This window comes from Oncorhynchus nerka, linkage group LG7, assembly GCF_034236695.1.
Source record: "Oncorhynchus nerka isolate Pitt River linkage group LG7, Oner_Uvic_2.0, whole genome shotgun sequence".
In the NCBI taxonomy this organism is placed as follows: domain Eukaryota; kingdom Metazoa; phylum Chordata; class Actinopteri; order Salmoniformes; family Salmonidae; genus Oncorhynchus; species Oncorhynchus nerka.
This window is the reverse complement of record NC_088402.1, coordinates 97591578-97617211: the sequence shown is the minus strand read 5'-3', so window position 1 is coordinate 97617211 and position 25634 is coordinate 97591578. Positions and strand designations below refer to the sequence as shown.

Here is a 25634-nt window from a genome sequence, read left to right as displayed (position 1 = left end):
ACAAGTGTAGGGGGAGAGAGGACAAGTAGAGGGGGAGAGAGGACAAGTTCAGGGAGAAGAGGGGGAGAGAGGACAAGTAGAGGGGGAGAGAGGACAAGTAGAGGGGGAGAGAGGACAAGTAGAGGTGGGAGAGAGGACAAGTAGAGGGGGAGAGAGACAAGTAGAGGTGGGAGAGAGGACAAGTAGAGGGGGAGAGAGGACAAGTAGAGGTGGGCGAGAGGACAAGTAGAGAGGGGGAGAGAGGACAAGTAGAGGTGGGAGAGAGGACAAGTGGAGGGAGAAGAGGGGGAGAGAGGACAAGTAGAGGGGGAGAGATTACAAGTTCAGGGATAAGAGGGGGAGAGAGGACAAGTAGAGGTGGGAGAGAGGACAAGTAGAGGGGGAGAGAGGACAAGTAGAGGTGGGAGAGAGGACAAGTAGAGGGAGAAGAGGGGGAGAGAGGACAAGTAGAGGGGGAGAGAGGACAAGTGGAGGGAGAAGAGGGGGAGAGAGGACAAGTAGAGGGGAGAGAGGACAAGTTCAGGGAGAAGAGGGGGAGAGAGGACAAGTAGAGGTGGGAGAGAGGACAAGTAGAGGTGGGAGAGAGGACAAGTAGAGGGGGAGAGAGGACAAGTAGAGGGGGAGAGAGGACAAGTAGAGGGGGAGAGAGGACAAGTAGGAGGGGAGAGAGGACAAGTAGAGGTGGGAGAGAGGACAAGTAGAGGGAGGAGAGAGGACAATTAGAGGGGGGAGGGGGAGAGAGGACAAGTAGAGGGGAGAGAGGACAAGTTCAGGGAGAAGAGGGGTAGAGAGGACAAGTAGAGGTGGGAGAGAGGACAAGTAGAGGTGGGAGAGAGGACAAGTAGAGGTGGGAGAGAGGACAAGTAGGGGGAGAGAGGACAAGTAGAGGGGGAGAGAGGACAAGTAGAGGTGGGAGAGAGGACAAGTAGAGGGCGGAGAGGGGGAGAGAGGACAAGTAGAGGGGGAGAGAGGACAAGTAGAGGGGGAGAGAGGACAAGTAGAGGGGGAGAGAGGACAAGTTCAGGGAGAAGAGGGGGAGAGAGGACAAGTAGAGGGGGAGAGAGGACAAGTTCAGGGAGAAGAGGGGGAGAGAGGACAAGTGGAGGGAGAAGAGGGGGGAGACGACAAGTAGAGGGGGGAGAGAGGACAAGTGGAGGGAGAAGAGGGGGGAGAGAGCAACATAATTCACAAACTTACTTCTATTGCAGTCAATCTGTGAATGATATCATAAAAATAGGATGCCAGGTCTGTGTGATGTGTGTGATGATGGTGGTGGGCTGGTATTCAGTGAGTGTGATATAGCAGGGTTGTATTTGGAGTGCTAGGGACAGCCAGGGAGAGTAGTGTCTAGGCCTCTGGGCTAAACGTGCTATGGGTAGAGGGATATGGAGGGGTTGATCTGAAACACACAAAGTCTATTTTCCTCATGTTCAAATACAAACATAAATGGTGTACCTGCTGTCCCAAATGCCCCCACAAGAGGGCGATATATACACTACATGCACTGATCTTAGTTTCGTTACATTACACTGATCTTAGCTTGGTTACTTGTTACATACTTGTTACATTAGTCTCTCACCTAGTGTTTACATGCAATGCAATGTATACTTTACTTGATCTAATATAAATATTAAACATCGTCTGTTTGATGAATCTATAGTCCATTCTAGCAGGGGGGCAAAGTCTGCAAGAAGAATGTGCATGACAATCATCGATTTAGTAGTTAACTTGTGTTGCTGATCATAATTTAACATTTAGTCCAAAACGCTCCTCTGGGTTTTGGTTAGTGCAATCCTGTATCTTTGGGACGGGACGACCCTAAACGTAACCTTAACCCATACATTTAACATCAATTTAACCATAAATCAATTTCCTAACCATAACCATTTTACATTTCAACTTCAATATGGTAGGGACGTTCCAAGGATCCCCAGTAGCAAGGACCCTCCGACGTTTCATGCCAAGGTTAGAGGGCGTCACATGTATTCTTGGTAGTTAGAGTCTTTTCAACTTAGCATTCCAGGGACCTTTAGAGAAAAATGCGAGCTTTTCTAACTACATTTCCCTACAGCTCCCTCGGCGTCATCTCCGCTCACCGCCTTCCCTCCCACTTTTGTTGGTCCGTGAGGAAGTCGCAAGATGGCTGACATCGCTTGAAAGTATGTCTCCTTCCTCAACATGAAGTCGTGAGTGTGGAAGAAAGCGAGGGAGGCACCATCGGCCGTTTGTTTTTAATTAACTTTTTATTTTTATTTTATTTCTGCCGTTAATTTCTCCAAACATCCATTTCATTTCGCGTCGTCTCTGTCCCAGAGTTGTCTTTGAGAGTTGACGCGTCAAGTCACGCCGGGGACCCAGCTCGCTACAGCGGTTAACGTTAGCCAGCGAGATAGCTGGTTAGCTAGCTAACTAAATAATATTTTTGATATCCCATCGGCCTGCTAACTAGCACGTCTCATTAATTTGAAATAGTCTAACTGTTCTAATATCAATATACTGTCAGATTAAGAATTACTCGACCGTCATGTTCGCCAACTAATGCGCAACGTTTCTTCGTGTGAATCAGGATTATAATTTTGGAGTAAAACATACCATTACTATAGTTAGCCACTAGCCATCATCAGTTATCAACATTTCATGTGTTATTACCTAGCTAGCTAGCTGGTTAGAGGGGAAGTTAAACTTTATCCGGAGAATTACACTAGCTGGCTTTGCTGGCAGTTGACCAAAATACTGCTAGGGATGGACACACAATTGTACTCACACGACCAAATATAGAAGATTGGCTTTGCACACTAACTAGTTAGCTAGCTGTCTTACTTGCTGTGAGGAAGTACACCTCTCGGCCTGGCCAACTAGCGTACTAGGCTAGTTTGCCTTTGCAGGGTTGGTCACTCGTATCAGAGTTGAGGGTGGCAGCAGCTAGGTGCAGCAACAGTCGTTCAGTCAGTCACACAGAGAGAGACGTTAGCTAGCTGCCAGGTTCTAGCTAGTTACAGTCTCGACTCTCACATCAGCTATCACCACGGCGTTCCGAACGTACCCGGAGCCCCCCTCCCCTGGCCAGACCCACCGGCTCAACAACACCGGGATGGGTGTGCAGGGCTTCCAGGAGTATCTTGAGAAACGGTGTCCCGGGGCAGCCGTCCCCGTGGACCTCCTCAAACTAGCCCGTACACCGGGCCGCCAGCCCCCGCACCACCACCCCCATCACCCCGGCCCTATGCCTCCTCCACCCCCGGCCCGGATACTCATCGATGCTGACTCCGGTCTGCAGCGTCTGTACGGCGGCTACCAGACGGACTGGGTGTGCGGCGGGGAGTGGAACGCCATGCTGGGATACCTGTCCGCTCTGTCCCAGGCCTGTCTGTACCAGGGCGGGCTGGAGCTGGTCGTGGTGTTCAACGGGACCCTGGGGAAGGAAAGGTGGCCGGAGTGGGCGCGCCGGGCCCAGGGGCAACGCCAGACGGCCCAGCTCATCGTCAATCACGTTGGCAGCAAGGCAACTCCGCCTCCCCGTGCTTGGTTCCTGCCCCCAGCCTGCCTCAGCCACTGTGTCCGCCTCGCCATGTTTCGCTTCAGAGTGCGGGTGAGTAAAGAGCAATAGCTGCTTCCCCATTCATAGAGGCTATCTACCTTTAACGCCTATTGACGAAGGCCTCTTCTTCCTGGGGGACTTCTGTTAAAAGGCCAAATGCTTGCTCTAGACATCAATACAGTTTTGGAAACGTAAGGAAAGTAAATCAAATCAAATTTTATTGGTCACATACACATTTAGTAGATGTTTTTGCAGGTGTAGTGAAATGCTTGTCTTTTTAGCTCCAACAGGGCAGTAATATCTAACAAATCACAAGAATACACACAAACCTCAAAGTAAAATAATGGAATTAAGGAATATATAAATATTAGCTTAAGCATGGACTAAAATACAATAGAATACAGTATATACAGTGGGGCAAAAAAGTATTTAGTCAGCTACCAATTGTGCAAGTTCTCCCACTTAAAAAGATGAGGCCTGTAATTTTCATCATAGGTACACTTTGACAGACAAAATGATTTTAAAAAATCCTGAAAATCACATTGTAGGATTTTTAATGAATTTATTTGCAAATTATGGTGGAAAATAAGTATTTGGTCAATAACAAAAGTATCTCAATACTTTGTTATATACCCTTTGTTTGCAATGACAGAGGTCAAACGTTTTCTTCAAGTCTTCACAAGGTTTTCACACACTGTTGCTGGTATTTTGTCCCATTCCTCCATGCAGATCTCCTCTAGAGCAGTGATGTTTTGGGGCTGTTGCTGGGCAACACAGACTTTCAACTCCCTCCAAAGACTTTCTATGGGGTTGAGATCTGGAGACTGGCTAGGCCACTCCAGGACCTTGAAATGCTTCTTACGAAGCCACTCATTCGTTGCCCGGGCGGTGTGTTTGGGATCATTGTCATGCTGAAAGACCCAGCCACGTTTCATCTTCAATGCCCTTGCTGATGGACGGAGGTTTTCACTCAATCTCACGATACATGGCCCCATTCATTCTTTCCTTTACATGGATCAGTCGTCCTGGTCCCTTTGCAGAAAAACATCCCCAAAGCATGATGTTTCCACCCCCATGCTTCACCATAGGTATGGTGTTCTTTGGATGCAACTCAGCATTCTTTGTCCTCCAAACACAACGAGTTGAGTTTTTACCAAAAAGTTATATTTTGGTGTCATATAGTAAGATGAAATTCTCCCAATTTTCTTCTGGATCATCCAAATGCTCTCTAGCAAACTTCAGACGGGCCTGGACATGTACTGGCTTAAGCAGGGGGACACGTCTGGCACTGCAGGATTTGAGTCCCTGGCGGCGTAGTGTGTTATTTTGGTCCCAGCTCTCTGCAGGTCATTCACTAGGTCCCCCCCCATGTGGTTCTGGGATTTTTGCTCACTGTTCTTGTGATCATTTTGACCCCACGGGGAGAGATCTTGCGTGGAGCCCCAGATCGAGGGAGATTATCAGTGGTCTTGTTGTCTTCCATTTCCTAATAATTGCTCCAACAGTTGATTTCTTCAAACCAAGCTGCTTACCTATTGCAGATTCAGTCTTCCCAGCCTGGTGCAGGTCTACAATTTTGTTTCTGGTGTCCTTTGACAGCTCTTTGGTCATGGCCATAGTGGAGTTTGGAGTGTGACTGTTTGAGGTTGTGGACAGGTGTCTTTTATACTGATAACAAGTTAAAACAGGTGCCATTAATACAGGTAACGAGTGGAGGACAGAGGAGCCCCTTAAAGAAGAAGTTACAGGTCTGTGAGAGCCAGAAATCTTGCTTGTTTGTAGGTGACCAAATACTTATTTTCCACCATAATTTGAAAATAAATTCATTAAAATCCTACAATGTGATTTTCTGGATTTTTTTTCTCATTTTGTCTGTCATAGTTGAAGTGTACCTATGATGAAAATTACAGGCCTCACATCATTTTAAGTGGGAGAACTTGCACAATTGGTGGCTGACTAAATACTTTTTTGCCCCACTGTACATATGAGATGAGTAAAGCAGTATGTAAACATTTATTAAAGTGACTAGTGTTCCTTTATTAAAGTGGCCAGTGATTTCAAGTCAGCAGATTCTAATGCTTGGCTCACACCGACAGTGTCATTGCATTGTGGTACACCAGAATCACATTTGTTTCCAATGAAACGCTGCGTTTGCTTTGCAGCATTGTGTTGCAGAGGCAGTTGCAGTGTGTTCGGTGTGGTGCGTACCTTGGATGTTCGAATGTATGCGTCAAACTGTATGTGTAGACGGCTTGACAGGTAGCAGAAGGTGAGTGTTGAACTTTTGTTGCAGACACATCCAGATGATGCTGCGTACTATTTTGCACAGTGATGCTGTCGGTGTGTTAGAAGCAAGGTTACGTAACCGGGTGGAAGCTGTCTAGTGATGGCTATTTGACCTGTTGTGACTAGGGGGCAGTGTTTTCATTTTTGGAAAAATAACGTTCCCAAAGTAAACAGGATATTTTGTCAGGACAAGATGCTAGAATATGCATAAAATTGACACCTTAGGATAGAAAACACTAAAGTTTCCAAAACTGTAAAAATATTGTCTGTGAGTATAACAGAACTTATATTGCAGGCGAAAGCCTGAGAAAAATCCAATCCGGAAGTGACTCATCTTTTGAAAGCGTTCCTATTGAGCAGTGAATCAACCAGATTACTTTTTCTCCGTATTCCCCAAGGTGTCTACAGCATTGTGACGTAGTTTCACGCCTTTATGTTGAAGAATATGCGTAAGCGGCTACATTGCGCAAGTGGTCACCTGATGGCTCTGAGTGATTCTTGCGTAAAATACAGAGGTAGCCATTGTTCCTTTCGCTCCTACTGAAAAGCCAACTGTCCCGGTTGATATATTATGGAATAGATATTTGAAAAACACCTTGAGGATTGATTATAAACAACGTTTGCCATGTTTCTGTCGATATTATGGAGTTAATTTGGAATATTTTTCAGCGCTTGACCGCAATTTCTAGTCGGTTTCTCAGCCAAACGTGAAGAACAAAAGGAGCTATTTCACCTACAAAAATAATATTTTTTGAAAAAAGGAACATTTGCTATCTAACTGGGAGTCTCTTGAGTGAAAACATCCGAAGCTCATCAAAGGTAAATTATTTAATTTGATTGCTTTTCTGATTTTCGTGACCAAGTTACCTGCTGCTAGCTGGACATAATACTATGCTAGGCTATCGATAAACTTACACAAATGCTTGTCTTGCTTTGGCTGTAAAGCATATTTTGAAAATCTGAGATGACAGGGTGATTAACAAAAGGCTAAGGCTGTGTTTTAATATATTTCACTTGTAATTTTCATGAATAGGAATATTTTCTAGTACTATTTATGTCCGTTGCGTTATGCTAATTAGTGTCAGATGATGACAACGATCCCGTTCACGGATCAACAACTTAACAGTCTAATTGCCTTGAAATAAAAGCTGTTATTCAGTCTCTCGGTCCCAGCTTTGATGCACCTGTATTGACCTCGCCTTCTGGATGGTAGTGGGGTGAACAGGCAGTGGCTCGGGTGGTGGTTGTCCTTGATCTTTTTGGCCTTCCTGTGACATTGGGTGGTGTAGGTGTCCTTGAGGGCAGGTAGTTTGACCATGGTGATGTGTTGGGCAGACCACACCTCCCTCAGGAGAGCCCTGCGGTTGAGGGCGGTGTAGTTGCAGTACTGGGTGTTGATATCGTCCAACAGGATGCTCTCGATTGGTCATCTGTAAAGGTTTGTGAGGGTTTTAGGTAGGGATGCACAATATATCGGTAAGCATATGGGAATCGGCCGACATTAGCTAAAAATGCCAACGTCGCCATCAGCCTGATGTCTAGTTTAACACCGACGTCAAAGCTGACATGCATACCTATGCAACGTAGGTAGATGACGTAATGACGCCGAACAAAAGCAGAATAATACAAACTTCCAACAACTAACCAAGTTCAAGTTGAGCAGTCATTTCAGCAAGACAACTCAATGGCAACATCCATTAACGCCAAGATAATGGAATTCATTGCACTTGACAATCAACCGTTCTCTGTCGTGGATGATGTTGGCTTTTGCCGACTGGTCGAGCACCTCGAGCCCCGGTACACACTAGCAAGTAGGTGCTATTGTTCAGATGTTGCCCTACCGGAGTTACACAGTATTGTTGAAACTGACTGGATAAAGAACTGTGTTGGCAGCAGACCCCTCTGTCATGGCATTGAAACGCCTGCTCAACAAACCTGCCGACACAGACCGTGGGGTTAAAATTGTAAAAGTACTCAAGGCTGTGAACAAGCGGTGGCATTCTCTATGAGCCTCTACTGTGTCACCACCATGCCAGGTACAAGGACCTCTACTGTGTCACCACCATGCTAGATGCCAGGTACAAGGACCTCTACTGTGTCGCCACCATGCTAGATGCCAGGTACAAGGACCTCTACTGTGTCGCCACCATGCCAGGTACAAGGACCTCTACTGTGTCGCCACCATGCCAGGTACAAGGACCTCTACTGTGTCACCACCATGCTAGATGCCAGGTACAAGGACCTCTACTGTGTCACCACCATGCCAGGTACAAGGACCTCTACTGTGTCACCACCATGCTAGATGCCAGGTACAAGGACCTCTACTGTGTCACCACCATGCCAGGTACAAGGACCTCTACTGTGTCACCACCATGCTAGATGCCAGGTACAAGGACCGCTACTGTGTCACCACCATGCTAGGTACAAGGACCTCTACTGTGTCACCACCATGCCAGGTACAAGGACCTCTACTGTGAATCACCAATGAACAGCATTCTAGATTCCTCTTGTCCAGAGGTACAATTGCGTTTTGTGGACGGTAAGCTCTACATATGTCAGAGTCACCACCATGCCTGGGATGATCTTGGTACAAGGACCAGATCTTTTACTGTGTACACCACCAAATGCCAGGTACAGCAGGATCCAGTAAAATTAACTTTCAGATACCCATCAAAAATGGCAAAACGGAAGGTGGATACTGAGAACCGGGGTTTCAAACAAGGTGGGAGTCGGAGAGGATACAATGGTCTTCTGTTGAATGCTGAAAGAGTATAATCTGTAGTCAATGAACAGACAAAAACAAGAATTCATGGAACAAAGGCTACAAAAGGCAGAGGTAAAATTCCTTTGATTAATAGATTTTTGCACTTTATTTTTTTGTCCAGAGTGGATGATAGAAAATTGCTATTATTGTTTTTTCAGTAAATTTGCCCACTTTTGCTAAAATAGAAAATATAGTCTACTGATTTTGAATGGATGTTCATGTTATGGGGATATTTATATAAAGGAAATTTGTCTTTTTGTCTGTTGAAAATTAAAGATTACTGACAGAGGTAAGAAAATATTGCTTTATTTATCATCATATTGTAATATATTTGTTAGGTTTTCAGTAGGGGTCTAGGGTGTCAGGTAGATGTGATATGATCGTTGATTAGCCTCTCAACGCACTTCATGATGACAGGAGTGCTACGGGTCGATAGCCATTTAGTAAAGTTACCTTTCCTTTCTTGGGTACAGGAAAAATGCCGGACGTCTTGAAGCATGTGGAGACAGCAGACTAGGATGGGGAGAGATTGAGTATGTCCTTAAACAGTCCAGCCAGCTGTTCTGACGACGCGGAAAGGGATGCCGCCTGGGCCGGCAGCCTTGCGAGGGTTAACAAGCTTAACCTCTGAAATACCCATCCCGGATCCAGTATAATTGTCATCAGCAACGCTGAATAGCATAGCGCCACAGTCATATAATATTACTAGAAAATATTCATATTCATGAAATCACAAGTGCAATATTGCAAAACACAGCTTAGCCTTTTGTTAATCCACCTGTCGTCTCAGATTTTGAAATTGTGCTTTACAACGAAAGCAATACAAGCGTTTGTGTAAATTTATCGATCACTCTGCTTTACAAGGCTGCTTTGCTAGCGCTGACTGGAATATGTTCCCTGGACTCTGCCGATAGCATAGACGAGCAAATCACCTCGGTGACCAGTTTCATTAGGAAATGCATCGGCGACGTTGTCCCCACAGTGAAGTTTCGCTGCTTCATTAATCAAAAGCCCTTAATTAACACAGAGGCTGGTGCTAAACTAAAAGACAAAGCTATCGCAGACAACTAAGGCTATGACAAGGAGACTGGGTGATCTCGCTCTGAGGCTACGACAAGGAGACTGGGTGATCTCGCTCTGAGGCTACGACAAGGAGACTGGGTGATCTCGCTCTGAGGCTACGACAAGGAGACTGGGTGATCTCGCTCTGAGGCTACGACAAGGAGACTGGGTGATCTCGCTCTGAGGCTACGACAAGGAGACTGGGTGATGTCGCTCTGAGGCTACGACAAGGAGACTAGGTGATCTCGCTCTGAGGCTACGACAAGGAGACTGGGTGATGTCGCTCTGAGGCTACGACAAGGAGACTGGGTGATCTCGCTCTCTGAGGCTGACGTGAGGTTTTTAATCAGGTCAACACTCGTAAGGCCATGTGGCCGGATGTTATTCCAGCAAAAAACAGCTGGCAGCCATATTAACAATCATTCAGTCTATAATTCCCACACATCTCAAGCTAGTCATCATTTCTGTTCCCAAGAACTCTAAGGCTACCTGCCAGAATGACTGCTGCCCTGTAGCACTCTGTAGTCATGAAGTGCTTTGAAAGGCTGGTTATGGCTCACATCAACTCCATCACCCCAATATCGAAGTCAAATTAAATGTTTTTGGTCGCATACACATATTTAGCAGATTTGTATTAATTATGGATCCCCATTAGTTCCTGCCAAGGCAGCAGCTACTCTTCCTGGGGTTTATAATGGATCCCCATTAGTTTCTGCCAAGACAGCAGCTACTCTTCCTGGGGTTTATTATGGATCCCCATTAGTTCCTGCCAAGGCAGCAGCTACTCTTCCTGGGGTTTATTATGGATCCCCATTAGTTCCTGCCAAGGCAGCAGCTACTCTTCCTGGGGTTTATTATGGATCCCCATTAGTTCCTGCCAAGGCAGCAGCTACTCTTCCTGGGGTTTATTATGGATCCCCATTAGTTCCTGCCAAGGCAGCAGCTACTCTTCCTGGGGTTTATTATGGATCCCCATTAGTTCCTGCCAAGGCAGCAGCTACTCTTCCTGGGGTTTATTATGGATCCCCATTAGTTCCTGTCAAGGCAGCAGCTACTCTTCCTGGGGTTTATTATGGATCCCCATTAGTTCCTGCCAAGGCAGCAGCTACTCTTCCTGGGGTTTATTATGGATCCCCATTAGTTCCTGCCAAGGCAGCAGCTACTCTTCCTGGGGTTTATTATGGATCCCCATTAGTTCCTGCCAAGGCAGCAGCTACTCTTCCTGGGGTTTATTATGGATCCCCATTAGTTCCTGCCAAGGCAGCAGCTACTCTTCCTGGGGTTTATTATGGATCCCCATTAGTTCCTGCCAAGGCAGCAGCTACTCTTCCTGGGGTTTATTATGGATCCCCATTAGTTCCTGCCAAGGCAGCAGCTACTCTTCCTGGGGTTTATTATGGATCCCCATTAGTTCCTGCCAAGGCAGCAGCTACTCTTCCTGGGGTTTATTATGGATCCCCATTAGTTCCTGTCAAGGCAGCAGCTACTCTTCCTGGGGTTTATTATGGATCCCCATTAGTTCCTGTCAAGGCAGCAGCTACTCTTCCTGGGGTTTATTATGGATCCCCATTAGTTCCTGCCAAGGCAGCAGCTACTCTTCCTGGGGTTTATTATGGATCCCCATTAGTTCCTGCCAAGGCAGCAGCTACTCTTCCTGGGGTTTATTATGGATCCCCATTAGTTCCTGCCAAGGCAGCAGCTACTCTTCCTGGGGTTTATTATGGATCCCCATTAGTTCCTGTCAAGGCAGCAGCTACTCTTCCTGGGGTTTATTATGGATCCCCATTAGTTCCTGCCAAGGCAGCAGCTACTCTTCCTGGGGTTTATTATGGATCCCCATTAGTTCCTGCCAAGGCAGCAGCTACTCTTCCTGGGGTTTATTATGGATCCCCATTAGTTCCTGTCAAGGCAGCAGCTACTCTTCCTGGGGGTTATAATGGATCCCCATTAGTTCCTGCCAAGGCAGCAGCTACTCTTCCTGGGGTTTATTATGGATCCCCATTAGTTCCTGCCAAGGCAGCAGCTACTCTTCCTGGGGTTTTATACCATTTTAAAAACATTACAATACATTCACAACACATTGTGTGCCCTCGGTCCCCTACTCCACCACTACCACATATCTACAACACACTGTGTGCCCTCAGGCCCCTACTCCACTACTACCACATACAGTACAAAATCCATGTGTGTGTGTGTAGTGCGTATGTTATCGTGTGTGTATGCATGTGTCTGTGCCTGTGTGTGTGTCTTCACAGTCCCCGCTGTTCCATAAGGTGTATTTTTACCTGTTTTTAAATCTGATTCTCCTGCTGCATCAGTTACCTGATGTGGAATAGAGTTCCATGTAGTCATGGCTCTATGTAGTACTGTGGAATAGAGTTCCATGTAGTCATGGCTCTATGTAATACTGTGGAATAGAGTTCCATGTAGTCATGGCTCTATGTAGTACTGTGGAATAGAGTTCCATGTAGTCATGGCTCTATGTAGTACTGTGGAATAGAGTTCCATGTAGTCATGGCTCTATGTAGTACTGTGGAATAGAGTTCCATGTAGTCATGGCTCTATGTAGTACTGTGGAATAGAGTTCCATGTAGTCATGGCTCTATGTAGTACTGTGGAATAGAGTTCCATGTAGTCATGGCTCTATGTAGTACCATAGTCTGTTCTGGACTTGGGGACTGAAGAGACCTCTGGTGGTATGTCTTGTGGGGTATGGATGGGTGTCAGAGCTGTGTGCTAGTAGTTTAGACAGACCTCTGGTGGCATGTCTTGTGGGGTATGTATGGGTGTCTGAGCTGTGTGCCAGTAGTTTAGACAGACCTCTGGTGGCATGTCTTGTGGGGTATGGATGGGTGTCTGAGCTGTGTGCCAGTAGTTTAGACAGACCTCTGGTGGCATGTCTTGTGGGGTATGGATGGGTGTCAGAGCTGTGTGCTAGTAGTTTAGACAGACCTCTGGTGGCATGTCTTGTGGGGTATGTATGGGTGTCTGAGCTGTGTGCCAGTAGTTTAGACAGACCTCTGGTGGCATGTCTTGTGGGGTATGTATGGGTGTCTGAGCTGTGTGCCAGTAGTTTAGACAGACCTCTGGTGGCATGTCTTGTGGGGTATGGATGGGTGTCTGAGCTGTGTGCCAGTAGTTTAGACAGACCTCTGGTGGCATGTCTTGTGGGGTATGTATGGGTGTCTGAGTAGTTTAGACAGTGTGTCTTGTGGGGTATGGATGGGTGTAGTTTAGAGTTTAGACAGACCTCTGGTGGCATGTCTTGTGGGGTATGGATGGGTGTCTGAGCTGTGTGCCAGTAGTTTAAACTGACAGCTCGGTGCATTCATCATGTCAATACCTCTCATAAATACAAGTAGTGATGAAGTCAATCTCTCCTCCACTTTGAGCCAGGGGAGATTGACATGCATATTATTAATATTAGCTCTCTGTGTTCATCCAAGGGCCAGCCGTGCTGCCCTGTTCTGAGCCAATTGTAAATTTTCTTTGTGGCACCTGACCACACGACTGAACAGTAGACTTCTCCCCATCTTAGCTACTGTTGTATCAATATGTTTTGACCATGACCGTTTACAATCCAGGGTTACTCCAAGCAGTTTATTCACCTCAACTTGCTCAATTTCCACATGATTAATTACAAGATTTAGTTTGCTTTAAGTTTTTGAAATATTTAGGAATAACTTATTCCTTACCACCCGCTCTGAAACTAACTGCAGCCCTCTAAGTGTTTCAGTGGCTGTGGTAGCTGACAGTCATCTGGATACATAGACACGAACCCTTTACTCAAAGCCAGTGGCATGTCGTTAGTAAAGATCGAACAAAGTAATTGGACTAGACAGCTGCCCTGGGGAATTCCTGATTCTACCTGGATTACGTTGGATAGGCTCCATTTAAAGAACACCCTCTGTTCTGTTAGACGGGTATCTCCTTATCCACAATATAGTTAGACGGGTATCTCCTTATCCACAATATAGCAGGGGGTGTAAAGCCATAACACCCTCTGTGTTCTGTTAGACGGGTATCTCCTTATCCACAATATAGCAGGGGGTGTAAAGCCATAACACCCTCTGTGTTCTGTTAGACGGGTATCTCCTTATCCACAATATAGCAGGGGGTGTAAAGCCATAACACCCTCTGTTCTGTTAGACGGGTATCTCCTTATCCACAATATAGTTAGACGGGTATCTCCTTATCCACAATATAGCAGGGGGTGTAAAGCCATAACACCCTCTGTGTTCTGTTAGACGGGTATCTCCTTATCCACAATATAGCAGGGGTGTAAAGCCATAACACCCTCTGTGTTCTGTTAGACGGGTATCTCCTTATCCACAATATAGCAGGGGGTGTAAAGCCATAACACCCTCTGTTCTGTTAGACGGGTATCTCCTTATCCACAATATAGCAGGGGGTGTAAAGCCATAACACCCTCTGTTCTGTTAGACGGGTATCTCCTTATCCACAATATAGCAGGGGGTATAAAGCCATAACACCCTCTGTTAGACGGGTATCTCCTTATCCACAATATAGCAGGGGGTGTAAAGCCATAACACCCTCTGTGTTCTGTTAGACGGGTATCTCCTTATCCACAATATAGCAGGGGGTGTAAAGCCATAACACCCTCTGTGTTCTGTTAGACGGGTATCTCCTTATCCACAATATAGCAGGGGGTGTAAAGCCATAACACCCTCTGTTCTGTTAGACGGGTATCTCCTTATCCACAATATAGCAGGGGGTGTAAGACGGGCCATAACACCCTCTGTTCTGTTAGACGGGTATCTCCTTATCCACAATATAGCAGGGGTGTAAAGCCATAACACCCTGTGTTCTGTTAGACGGGTATCTCCTTATCCACAATATAGCAGGGGGTGTAAAGCCATAACACCCTCTGTGTTCTGTTAGACGGGTATCTCCTTATCCACAATATAGCAGGGGGTGTAAAGCCATAACACCCTCTGTTCTGTTAGACGGGTATCTCCTTATCCACAATATAGCAGGGGGTGTAAAGCCATAACACCCTCTGTTCTGTTAGACGGGTATCTCCTTATCCACAATATAGCAGGGGGTGTAAAGCCATAACACCCTCTGTTAGACGGGTATCTCCTTATCCACAATATAGCAGGGGGTGTAAAGCAATAACACCCTCTGTGTTCTGTTAGACGGGTATCTCCTTATCCACAATATAGCAGGGGGTGTAAAGCCATAACACCCTCTGTTCTGTTAGACGGGTATCTCCTTATCCACAATATAGCAGGGGGTGTAAAGCCATAACACCCTCTGTTAGACGGGTATCTCCTTATCCACAATATAGCAGGGGGTGTAAAGCCATAACACCCTCTGTTCTGTTAGACGGGTATCTCCTTATCCACAATATAGCAGGGGGTGTAAAGCCATAACACCCTCTGTGTTCTGTTAGACGGGTATCTCCTTATCCACAATATAGCAGGGGGTGTAAAGCCATAACAAATATACGTTTTTCCAGCAGCAGACTTATCGATAATGTCAAAAGCTGCACTGAAGTCTAACAAGACAGCCCCCACAATCTTCGTATCAATTTCTCTCAGCCAATCAGTAATGTGTGTAAGTGCTGTGCTTGTTGAAAGCACCACTACTCCACTGCATAGGGCTGATGGACAGACAGCAGTCACGCACAGCAGGATGTTAAACTAAAGGATAAGCAGTCCATATACTCACATAATAAACCAGTAGATCGTAATCATAAGAATACATAAACATTTTCCAGTCTGAATTTACAACTATTACTTCCCATCGCAAAAAACATTTCACATTTAGCATTGAATTCATACAGACATACATGTAGAATATTGGGCCTGAATGAATTCTATATGTTTTAATTGATTGTGATATAGAATATTGGGCCTGAATGAATTCTATATCTCAATCAATTTAACCATGTATACCAGTGTACCTATGAAACCATAATTTATAGCCTCTGATACCGAGAGACTAATGCTAAACTCAGCATGTGATATCTGTAGAATCTCTACTGGACTGAAGACTGACTGACCTCCGGATTCACTACTACTGTCAGGGTGAAGGGTTACGGTGTGTAATGTTCTGTTGTATTATCCAGGTTGTCCAGACGTTGGAGGACCACCACCAGGAGGTGCTGTCCCTCTACAGGGACTTTGGTTTCTGCGGCCTGATCGCCCAGGACTCAGAGTTTGCCCTCTGCAACGTGCCCGCCTACTTCTCCTCGCATGCCCTCAAACTGTCCTGGAACGGCAAGAACCTGACCACCCACCAGTACCTGCTCTCTGAAGCAGCCAGACAGCTGGGTCTGAAGACACAACACCTGCCCTGCTTCACTGCACTGCTGGGTAGGTACCTAATTAACCAAAACTTGAAGCCTGGGTAAGTCCATGGTAGAAAAACAGCTAAATAGGTGACCTGATGTAAATCAGTGACCTCGCAACATGTCAAACTAATCAAATGCCTTGCTTGGGCAGAACTCCAGAGGGACCAGATTATTATAGTAGATATTGCAGGAGGATAGCTTGGACATCGCAGATTTGAAGCCCCATCAAAATATGCTGATCGATGTATGCTGATTGAACACAATGTGGTTTTTCTTCAAGGTTTTACATTTTTCTGCAATGTTACAAATTAGCATATGGAAAAACTCAATGCAAAATGTGTCCGGTTTATAAACAGTGAGGAACGTGCAGCACCAACGAGTTGTCACGGTGACCATATTACCTCCACACCGGGGGTCACGAGTCATGACTAGTCAAATTCCACATGACCGTTTAGTCACTGTAATTAGGCTTCTCTAAGCTCTGATGCTGCTGATGGTCATTCGTAGCCTACCAAACTTGCTAACTGCCTGGTCCTCAGCACTCTATTGTCCCTCTAATCACTCTGACATCAATGCAAATGTAATGGAAAATCTAATCAAAGACTTCATGAGAGCCCATGAGCTCATGTTGGGCAATATTTCTATAGGCTATGCTATTGTGTGAGAGAACAGAGTGATGGCCTCTATTAAAAAGAGGAGGATCCCATCAGCTTTCTACAGACTAGACCTAAACTTTCCTAATATTAACTCCCGACGGATCAGTGGGACGCAAAAACTTCTGGTGAAATTGCAGTGCCAAAATTAAATTACTATAAATATTAAACTTTCATGAAATCACAAGTGCAATACATCAAAATAAAGCTTAACTTGTTGTTAATCCAGCCGCCGTGTCAGAAAGGCTTTATGGCGAAAGCAAACCATGCGATTATCTGAGGACAGCGCCCAGCACACACACACATGCATAACGCGCTTCAGTCAATAATCCACTTGTTTCCCTAATGCATACAAAATGAATCCCAAACGTTACCACTAAACTTATCCAAACAAGTCAATCAACGTTTATAATCAAACCTTAGGTACCCTAATACGCAAATAAACAATACAATTTAAGACAGAATCGTTACTGGAGAAAAATACCAAAGAACGCGCTCTCATTCACGCGCTTGGAAACACTACAGCCAAAATGGGAGCCACCTAGAAAAACTACAATTTCTGGCTCATTTTTCCAAAAACCAGCTTGGCGTGGGGGGGAGGGGCTTGGCGTGTGTAAACCATAGAGGAAAAGGCAAAGATAAAATGTGTCCAAGTTAACCTCTTGCTCCTACTTGAGACGCTTGCGTCCCATCTAGAGCTCTGGAAATGCAAATGCGCTACGCTAAATGCTAATAGTATTAGTTAAAACTCAAACGTTCATTAAAATACAAATGCAGGGTATTGAATTAAAGCTACACTCGTTGTGAATCCAGGCAACAAGTCAGATTTTTAAAATGCTTTTCGGCGAAAGCATGAGAAGCTATTATCTGATAGCATGCAACACCCCAAAAGACCCACAGGGGACGTAAACAAAATAATTAGCATTTCGGCGTTACACAAACCGCACAATAAAATAGAAAACATTCATTACCTTTCACCATCTTCTTTGTTGGCACTCCTAGATGTCCCATAATCACTATTGGGTCTTTTTTTCGATTAAATCGGTCCATATATAGCCTAGATATCGTTATATGTAGACTGTGTGATCAACGAAAAAAAACAGCGTTTCAAAACGTAACGTCATTTTTTAAAATTCAAAAAGTCGACGATAAACTTTCACAAAACACTTCGAAATACTTTTGTAATGCAACTTTAGGTATTAGTAAACGTTAATAAGCGATCAAATTAATCACAAGACGAAGTATATTCTATAGCTGTCCGTCTGGAAAAATGTCCGGCTAGAAACTCAACCAAAATATCAGGTCCTAGACCTGAAGAACTGCGCTGCCTTGCATCTGTTTGACCAAGAAACAAATCGAAGGCAAATGACAAGACTCTAGACACCGTGTGGAAGATGTAGGTACTGCAACCTCAGCCTCGTTAATTGTGGTTCACCTTTATCAATGGGTTCAAGTCGCGCAGCAATATATTTTTCCATTTTCAGTGATCAGTTTTTCCTGCGCTTTCCGATGAAACGCACGTTATGTTATAGCCACAGCCGTGATTTAACCAGTTTTATAAACGTCTGAGTGTTTTCTATCCACACATACTAATCATATGCATATACTATATTCCTGGCATGAGTAGCAGGGCGCTGAAATGTTGCGCGATTTTTAACAGAATGTTCAAAAAGGTAGAGGGTAGGAGTAACAGGTTAAGGCCAATGCGTTTCTATGGGTTTATTTTGGGCCTTAGCCTGCCTTCCTGCCTTTGGGACGACTCCTATTGTTATGGAGGAGACGTGCATCTTGTCATTATTTACAGATCTCTGGTGTAAATGGGGAAATGCACACAGCACAGAGGAGTGAAGGAGACCAGAAATACAATCACCAGAACAAGCTGACAAACGTTAATTAAAACCGTTATTCTTGCCATACAGGCATTTGGAATTTTGCTCAAACACACACAACTGAACTTTCTCTCCTCTCCCCCCGTAGGGAACCATATTCTCCCTGATGAGGACCTGGCTGCCTTCCACTGGAGCCTTTTAGGACCAGAACACCCCCTGGCCTCACTCAAGGTATAAACTCTGACCTTTAATCCTGACGATCTCTTCTATTTACTTCTAAACCATAACATTAAGCTATACCCCTGCTGTCTGGCCCATCATCTCTAACCTCTGACCCCTGACCCTGATGATCTCTTCTATTTACTTCTAAACCATAACATTAAGCTATACCCCTGCTGTCTGGCCCATCATCTCTAACCTCTGACCCCTGACCCTGATGATCTCTTCTAGTTACTTCTAAACCATAACATTAAGCTATACCCCTGCTGTCTGGCCCATCATCTCTAACCTCTGACCCCTGACCCTGATGATCTCTTCTAGTTACTTCTAAACCATAACATTAAGCTATACCCCTGCTGTCTGGCCCATCATCTCTAACCTCTGACCCCTGACCCTGATGATCTCTTCTATTTACTTCTAAACCATAACATTAAGCTATACCCCTGCTGTGTGGCCCATCATCTCTAACCTCTGACCCCTGACCCTGATGATCTCTTCTATTTACTTCTGAACCATAACATTAAGCTATACCCCTGCTGTCTGGCCCATCATCTATAACCTCTAACCCTCTAGGTGCATGCCCACCAGTTTGGTGGTGCCTCCCTGTGAGGTTGTTAACAAGGCGGTGTCTGACCTCTAACCCTCTAGGTGCGTGCCCACTAGTTGGTGGTTAACAAGGCGGTGTCTGACCTCTAACCCGCTAGGTGCGTGCCCACTAGTTGGTGGTTAACAAGGCGGTGTCTGACCTCTAACCCTCTAGGTGCGTGCCCACCAGTTGGTGCTGCCTCCCTGTGAGGTGGTTATCAACGCGGTGTCTGACCTCTAACCCCTGACCTCTAACCCTCTAGGTGCGTGCCCACCAGTTGGTGCTGCCTCCCTGTGAGGTGGTTATCAAGGCGGTGTCTGACCTCTAACCCCTGACCTCTAACCCTCTAGGTGCGTGCCCACTAGTTGGTGCTGCCTCCCTGTGAGGTGGTTATCAAGGCGGTGTCTGACCTCTAACCCCTGACCTCTAACCCTCTAGGTGCGTGCCCACCATTTGGTGCTGCCTCCCTGTGAGGTGGTTATCAAGGCGGTGTCTGACCTCTAACCCCTGACCTCTAACCCTCTAGGTGCGTGCCCACCAGTTGGTGCTGCCTCCCTGTGAGGTGGTTATCAAGGCAGTGTCTGACCTCTAACCCCTGACCTCTAACCCTCTAGGTGCGTGCCCACCAGTTGGTGCTGCCTCCCTGTGAGGTGGTCATCAAGGCAGTGTCTGACCTCTAACCCTCTAGGTGCGTGCCCACCAGTTGGTGCTGCCTCCCTGTGAGGTGGTTATCAAGGCGGTGTCTGACCTCTAACCCCTGACCTCTAACCCTCTAGGTGCGTGCCCACCAGTTGGTGCTGCCTCCCTGTGAGGTGGTCATCAAGGCGGTGTCAGAGTACGTCTCCTCCATTAAAGACCTGGGGAACCTGGACGTTATCGCCAGAGATGTCTTCAAACAGTCACAGGTACACACACACACCACTAGTTCTCTCTCTTTCTCTCGCTCCCCCCTTTAGTTTGGAGTGACAGTTGTCTTAACCCAATCAATGATTTGAGGTGTCACTGGCTCTGACCCTTCTAACTATATAAGTAAATATGTGATTTGCCTGTTGCACAATGTTCAGAGCATGTGTTGGTAACTGAGAGCACAGGGGGGAAGATTTGGAGTGTGGTGGTGACGTCAGACCGTCGACTTAAGTAGGCAATAGAAAAAAAGCCTGTCTATCATGTTCATTGATTTGGGTTAAGGTCAACCATCACTGCAAAACTAGCAGACCAAAGGAGATTCATTGTCTACGCCTCCCCCTAAACCCTTCATGGAAAAATAATGCCAAAACTAGCAGACCAAAGGAGACTCATTGTCTACGCCTCCCCCTAAACCCTTCATGGAAAAATAATGCCAAAACTAGCAGACCAAAGGAGACTCATTGTCTACGCCTCCCCCTAAACCCTTCATGGAAAAATAATGCCAAAACTAGCAGACCAAAGGAGACTCATTGTCTACGCCTCCCCCTAAACCCTTCATGGAAAAATAATGCCAAAACTAGCAGACCAAAGGAGACTCATTGTCTACGCCTCCCCCTAAACCCTTCATGGAAAAATAATGCCAAAACTCGAGATCGAAAAGACTCTGTGAAAGCAAAGAAACAGACGTTGAAAGCAAAGATGAGTAGCGTAACCAAAAGGTAGTCCATGCAGGCAAGAGGCTAAATGAATTCAATACGATTGGTTGCTGGGAAAGTTAAACCGAAAATTATTTTTGCATTCGTTATAAAATATTTAAAAAAAATAATTTGTCATAGTTCTGCTCTCGCTTTTTGGGGTTTTGCTTTTGATGTCTTATTTTTATTAACAATTCTATACATTTTGCTTTCAATTGTTTGCTTTATGATTTCAACATCCAATATTTAATCCGTCCTCAAATATGTTTACATTCTCAAATGTATTTTTCATCAGGACACTGCATCTCAATGGGGTTGAGGTCAGGACACTGCATCTCAATGGGGTTGAGGTCAGGACACTGCATCTCAATGGGGTTGAGGTCAGGACACTGCATCTCAATGGGGTTGAGGTCAGGACACTGCATCTCAATGGGGTTGAGGTCAGGACACTGCATCTCAATGGGGTTGAGGTCAGGACACTGCATCTCAATGGGGTTGAGGTCAGGACACTGCATCTCAATGGGGTTGAGGTCAGGACACTGCATCTCAATGGGGTTGAGGTCAGGACACTGCATCTCAATCGGGTTGAGGTCAGGACACTGCATCTCAATCGGGTTGAGGTCAGGACACTGCATCTCAATCGGGTTGAGGTCAGGACACTGCATCTCAATCGGGTTGAGGTCAGGACTGACTGGGCCACTCCATAAGGTGTATTGTCTTCTGTTGAAGCCATTCTGTGGTTGATTTACTTCTGTGTTTTGGGTCGTTGAGCTTCAATTGGCGGACAGATAGTCTTACATTCTGCAAAATGTCTTGATTTTTATTTGACCTTTATTTAACCAGGCAAGTCAGTTAAGAACACATTCTTATTTTCAATGACGGCCTGGGAACAGTGGGTTAACTGCCTGTTCAGGGGCAGAACGACAGATTTGTACCTTGTCAGCTCGGGGGTTTGAACTCGCAACCTTCCGGTTACTAGTCCAACGCTCTAACCACTAGGCTACCACTAGGCTAATCTTGGGAATTAATTTTTCTGTCGATGATAGCAAGTTGTCCAGGCCCTGAGGCAGCAAAGCAGCCCCAAACCATGATGCTCCCTCCACCATACTTTACAGTTGGGATGAGGTTTTGATGTTGGTGTGCTGTGCCTCTTTTTCTCCACACATAGTGTTGTGTGTTCCTTCCAAACAACTCAACTATAGTTTAATCTGTCCACAGAATATTTTGCCAGTAGCGATGTGGAACATCCAGGTGCTCTTTTGCGAACTTCAGACATGCAGCAATATTTTTTTTGGACAGCAGTGGCTTCTTCCGTGGTGTCCTCCCATGAACACCATTCTTGTTGAGTGTTTTACGTATTGTAGACTCGTCAGAGATGTTAGAATGTTCCAGAGATTTCTGTAAGTCTTTAGCTGACACTCTAGGATTCTTCTTAACCTCATTGAACATTCTGCACTGTGCTCTTGCAGTCATCTTTGCAGGGCGGCCACTCCTAGGGAGAGTAGCAACAGTGCTGAACGTTCTCAATTTATCGACAATTTGTCTTACCGTGTACTGATGAACATCAAGGCTTTTAGAGATACTTTTGTAACCCTTTCCAGCTTTATGCAAGTCAACAATGATTACACGTAGGTCTTCTGAGATCTCTTTTGTTCGAGGCATGGTTCACATCAGGCAATGCTTCTTGTGAAGAGAGAACTGTGTATTTTAACAGGGCAAGGCAGCTCTAACCAACATCTCCAATCTCGTCTCACTGATTGGGCTCCTCGTCTCACTGATTGGGCTCCTCGTCTCACTGATTGGGCTCCTCGTCTCACTGATTGGGCTCCTCGTCTCACTGATTGGGCTCCTCGTCTCACTGATTGGGCTCCAGGTTAGCTGACTCCAGTTAGCTTTTGGAGAAGTCATTAGCCTTGGGGTTCACATACTTTTCCCAACCTACACGGAATGTTTAAATGATGTATTCAGTATAGACAATAGTTTGTGTGTTATTAGTTTAAGCAGACTCTTTGTCTGTTGTTGTGACCCAGATGATCAGATCAAATTTTATGACCAATTTATGCAGAAATCCAGGTATTTTCAAAGGGTTCACGTACTTATTCTTGCCACTGTACAGCCTTTTTATGGTTTCAGAATTATCTTAGTGACAGAACTCAGGCCATCTTGGTAGATGGGGTTTAATCTGAATTATCTTAGTGACAGAACTCAGGCCATCTTGGTAGATGGGGTTTAATCTGAATTATCTTAGTGACAGAACTCAGGCCATCTTGGTAGATGGGGTTTAATCTGAATTATCTTAGTGACAGAACTCAGGCCATCTTGGTAGATGGGGTTTAATCTGAATTATCTTAGTGACAGAACTCAGGCCATCTTGGTAGATGGGGTTTAATCTGAATTGAGATTCAAAAAGGTGTTCCTTAGGGTTTGATTTTGGGTCCATTGTTCACTTTGTATATTAACCTCTCTGGGATGTTCACCCGGGAGGCTAGCTACTTAACCTCTCTGGGATGTTCACCCGGGAGGCTAGCTACTTAACCTCTCTGGGATGTTCACCCGGGAGGCTAGCTACTTAACCTCTCTGGGATGTTCACCCGGGAGGCTAGCTACTTAACTTCTCTGGGATGTTCACCCGGGAGGCTAGCTACATAACCTCTCTGGGATGTTCACCCGGGAGGCTAGCTACTTAACCTCTCTGGGATGTTCACCTGGGAGGCTAGCTACTTAACCTCTGGGATATTCGGGGCGGTAGCGTCCCACCCCGCCAACAGCCAGTGAAAGTTTAGGGCGCCAAATTCAAAACAACAAAAATCTCCTAATTAAAATTCTTCAGCAATCAAGTATTTTACACCATTTTAAATATGAAATTCTCGTTAATCCAGCCACAGTCTGATTTCCAAAAGGCTTTACAGCGAAAGCACAAACTATTATGTTAGGTCACCACCAAGTCACAGAAAAACACAGCCATTTTTCCAGCCAAAGAGACGAGTCACAAAAAGCAGCAATGAAATGAATCACTAACCTTTGATCTTCATCAGATGACACTCATGTTACACAATACATGTATGTTTTGTTGGATAAAGTTCATATTTATATCCAAAAATCTTATTTTACATTGGCGTGTTATGTTCAGTAGTTCCAAAACATGCCGTGATTTTTCAGAGAGCCACATCTATTCACAGAAATACTCATAATAAACATTGAGGAAAGATACAACTATTATACATGGAACTTTAGATAAACTTCTCCTTAATGCAACCACCATGCAATAATCTGAGTACGGCGCTCAGAGCCCAAACCAGCCAAAGAAATATCCACCATGTTGTGTAGTCAACATTAGTGTGAAATAGCATTATAAATATTCACTTACCTTTGATGGTCTTCATCAGAATGCACTCCCAGGAATCCCAGTTCCACAATAAATGTTTGATTTGTTAGATAATGTCCATCATTTATGTCCAAGTAGCTACTTTTGTTAGCACGTTTTGTAAACAAATCCAAAGTCACAAAGCGCGTTCACTAGGAGCAGACGAAATGTCAAAAAGTTCCGTTACAGTCCGTAGAAACATATCAAACGATGGATAGAATCAATCTTTAGGATGTTTTTAACATAAATCTTCAATAATGTTCCAACCGGAGAATTCCTTTGTCTGTAGAAAAGCAATGGAATGCGAGCTAACTCTCATGACCGCGCTAACTCTCTCATGACCGCGCTGGCACTCTGCCAGACCACTGACTCAAAGAGCCCTTATGAGCCCCCCTTTACAGTAGAAGCCTCAAACAAGTTTCTAAAGACTGTTGACATCTAGTGGAAGCCTTAGGAAGTGCAACATGACTAATATCCCACTGTATCTTCAATAAGGGCTGAGTTTAAAATCGACCATCCTCAGATTTCCCACTTCCTGGTTGGATTTTTTTCCTCTGGTTTTCGCCTGCCATATGAGTTCTGTTATACTCACAGACATCATTCAAACAGGTTTAGAAACTTCAACGGGGTTTCTATCCAAATATACTAATTATATGCATATTGTAGCTTTAATGCCTGAGTAGCAGGCAGTTTACTCTGGGCACCGTATTCATCCAAGCTACTCTATACTGCCCCCCAGTATCCAATGACACAGTGTTGTGTTCCTGTTCCACCTCAGTGCAGCAGGCCATTCATCTCTATGACACAGTGTTGTGTTCCTGTGCCACCTCAGTGCAGCAGGCCATTCATCTCTATGACCCAGTGTTGTGTTCCTGTCAGCAGCAGGCCATTCATCTCTATGACCAGTGTTGTGTTCCACCTCAGTGCAGCAGGCCATTCATCTCTATGACACAGTGTTGTGTTCCTGTTCCACCTCAGTGCAGCAGGCCATTCATCTCTATGACACAGTGTTGTGTTCCTGTTCCACCTCAGTGCAGCAGGCCATTCATCTCTATGACACAGTGTTGTGTTCCTGTGCCACCTCAGTGCAGCAGGCCATTCATCTCTATAACCCAGTGTTGTGTTCCTGTGCCACCTCAGTGCAGCAGGCCATTCATCTCTATGACCCAGTGTTGTGTTCCTGTTCCACCTCAGTGCAGCAGGCCATTCATCTCTATGACCCAGTGTTGTGTTCCTGTGTCCACCTCAGTGCAGCAGGCCATTCATCTCTATAACCCAGTGTTGTGTTCCTGTGCCACCTCAGTGCAGCAGGCCATTCATCTCTATAACCCAGTGTTGTGTTCCTGTGCCACCTCAGTGCAGCAGGCCATTCATGAACTTTAGGATGACTTTTATTCAGTTCAGAAATCCAGA

General features: G+C 45.4%; 1 protein-coding gene across 1 annotated transcript in view; it reads left to right on the top strand.

The window, feature by feature from the left end:
* The first annotated feature begins 2129 nt into the window (after window positions 1-2129).
* Window positions 2130-25634, top strand: part of LOC115126149 (constitutive coactivator of PPAR-gamma-like protein 2) — a 71003-nt gene continuing 47498 nt past the window's right edge. The window contains exons 1-4 of the mRNA XM_065021115.1: window positions 2130-3589; window positions 15745-15991; window positions 18600-18682; window positions 20033-20161. Coding sequence (XP_064877187.1) covers window positions 3092-3589; window positions 15745-15991; window positions 18600-18682; window positions 20033-20161 — 957 coding nt within the window. The 5' untranslated portion in view covers window positions 2130-3091. The remainder of the gene's footprint in view (window positions 3590-15744; window positions 15992-18599; window positions 18683-20032; window positions 20162-25634) is intronic.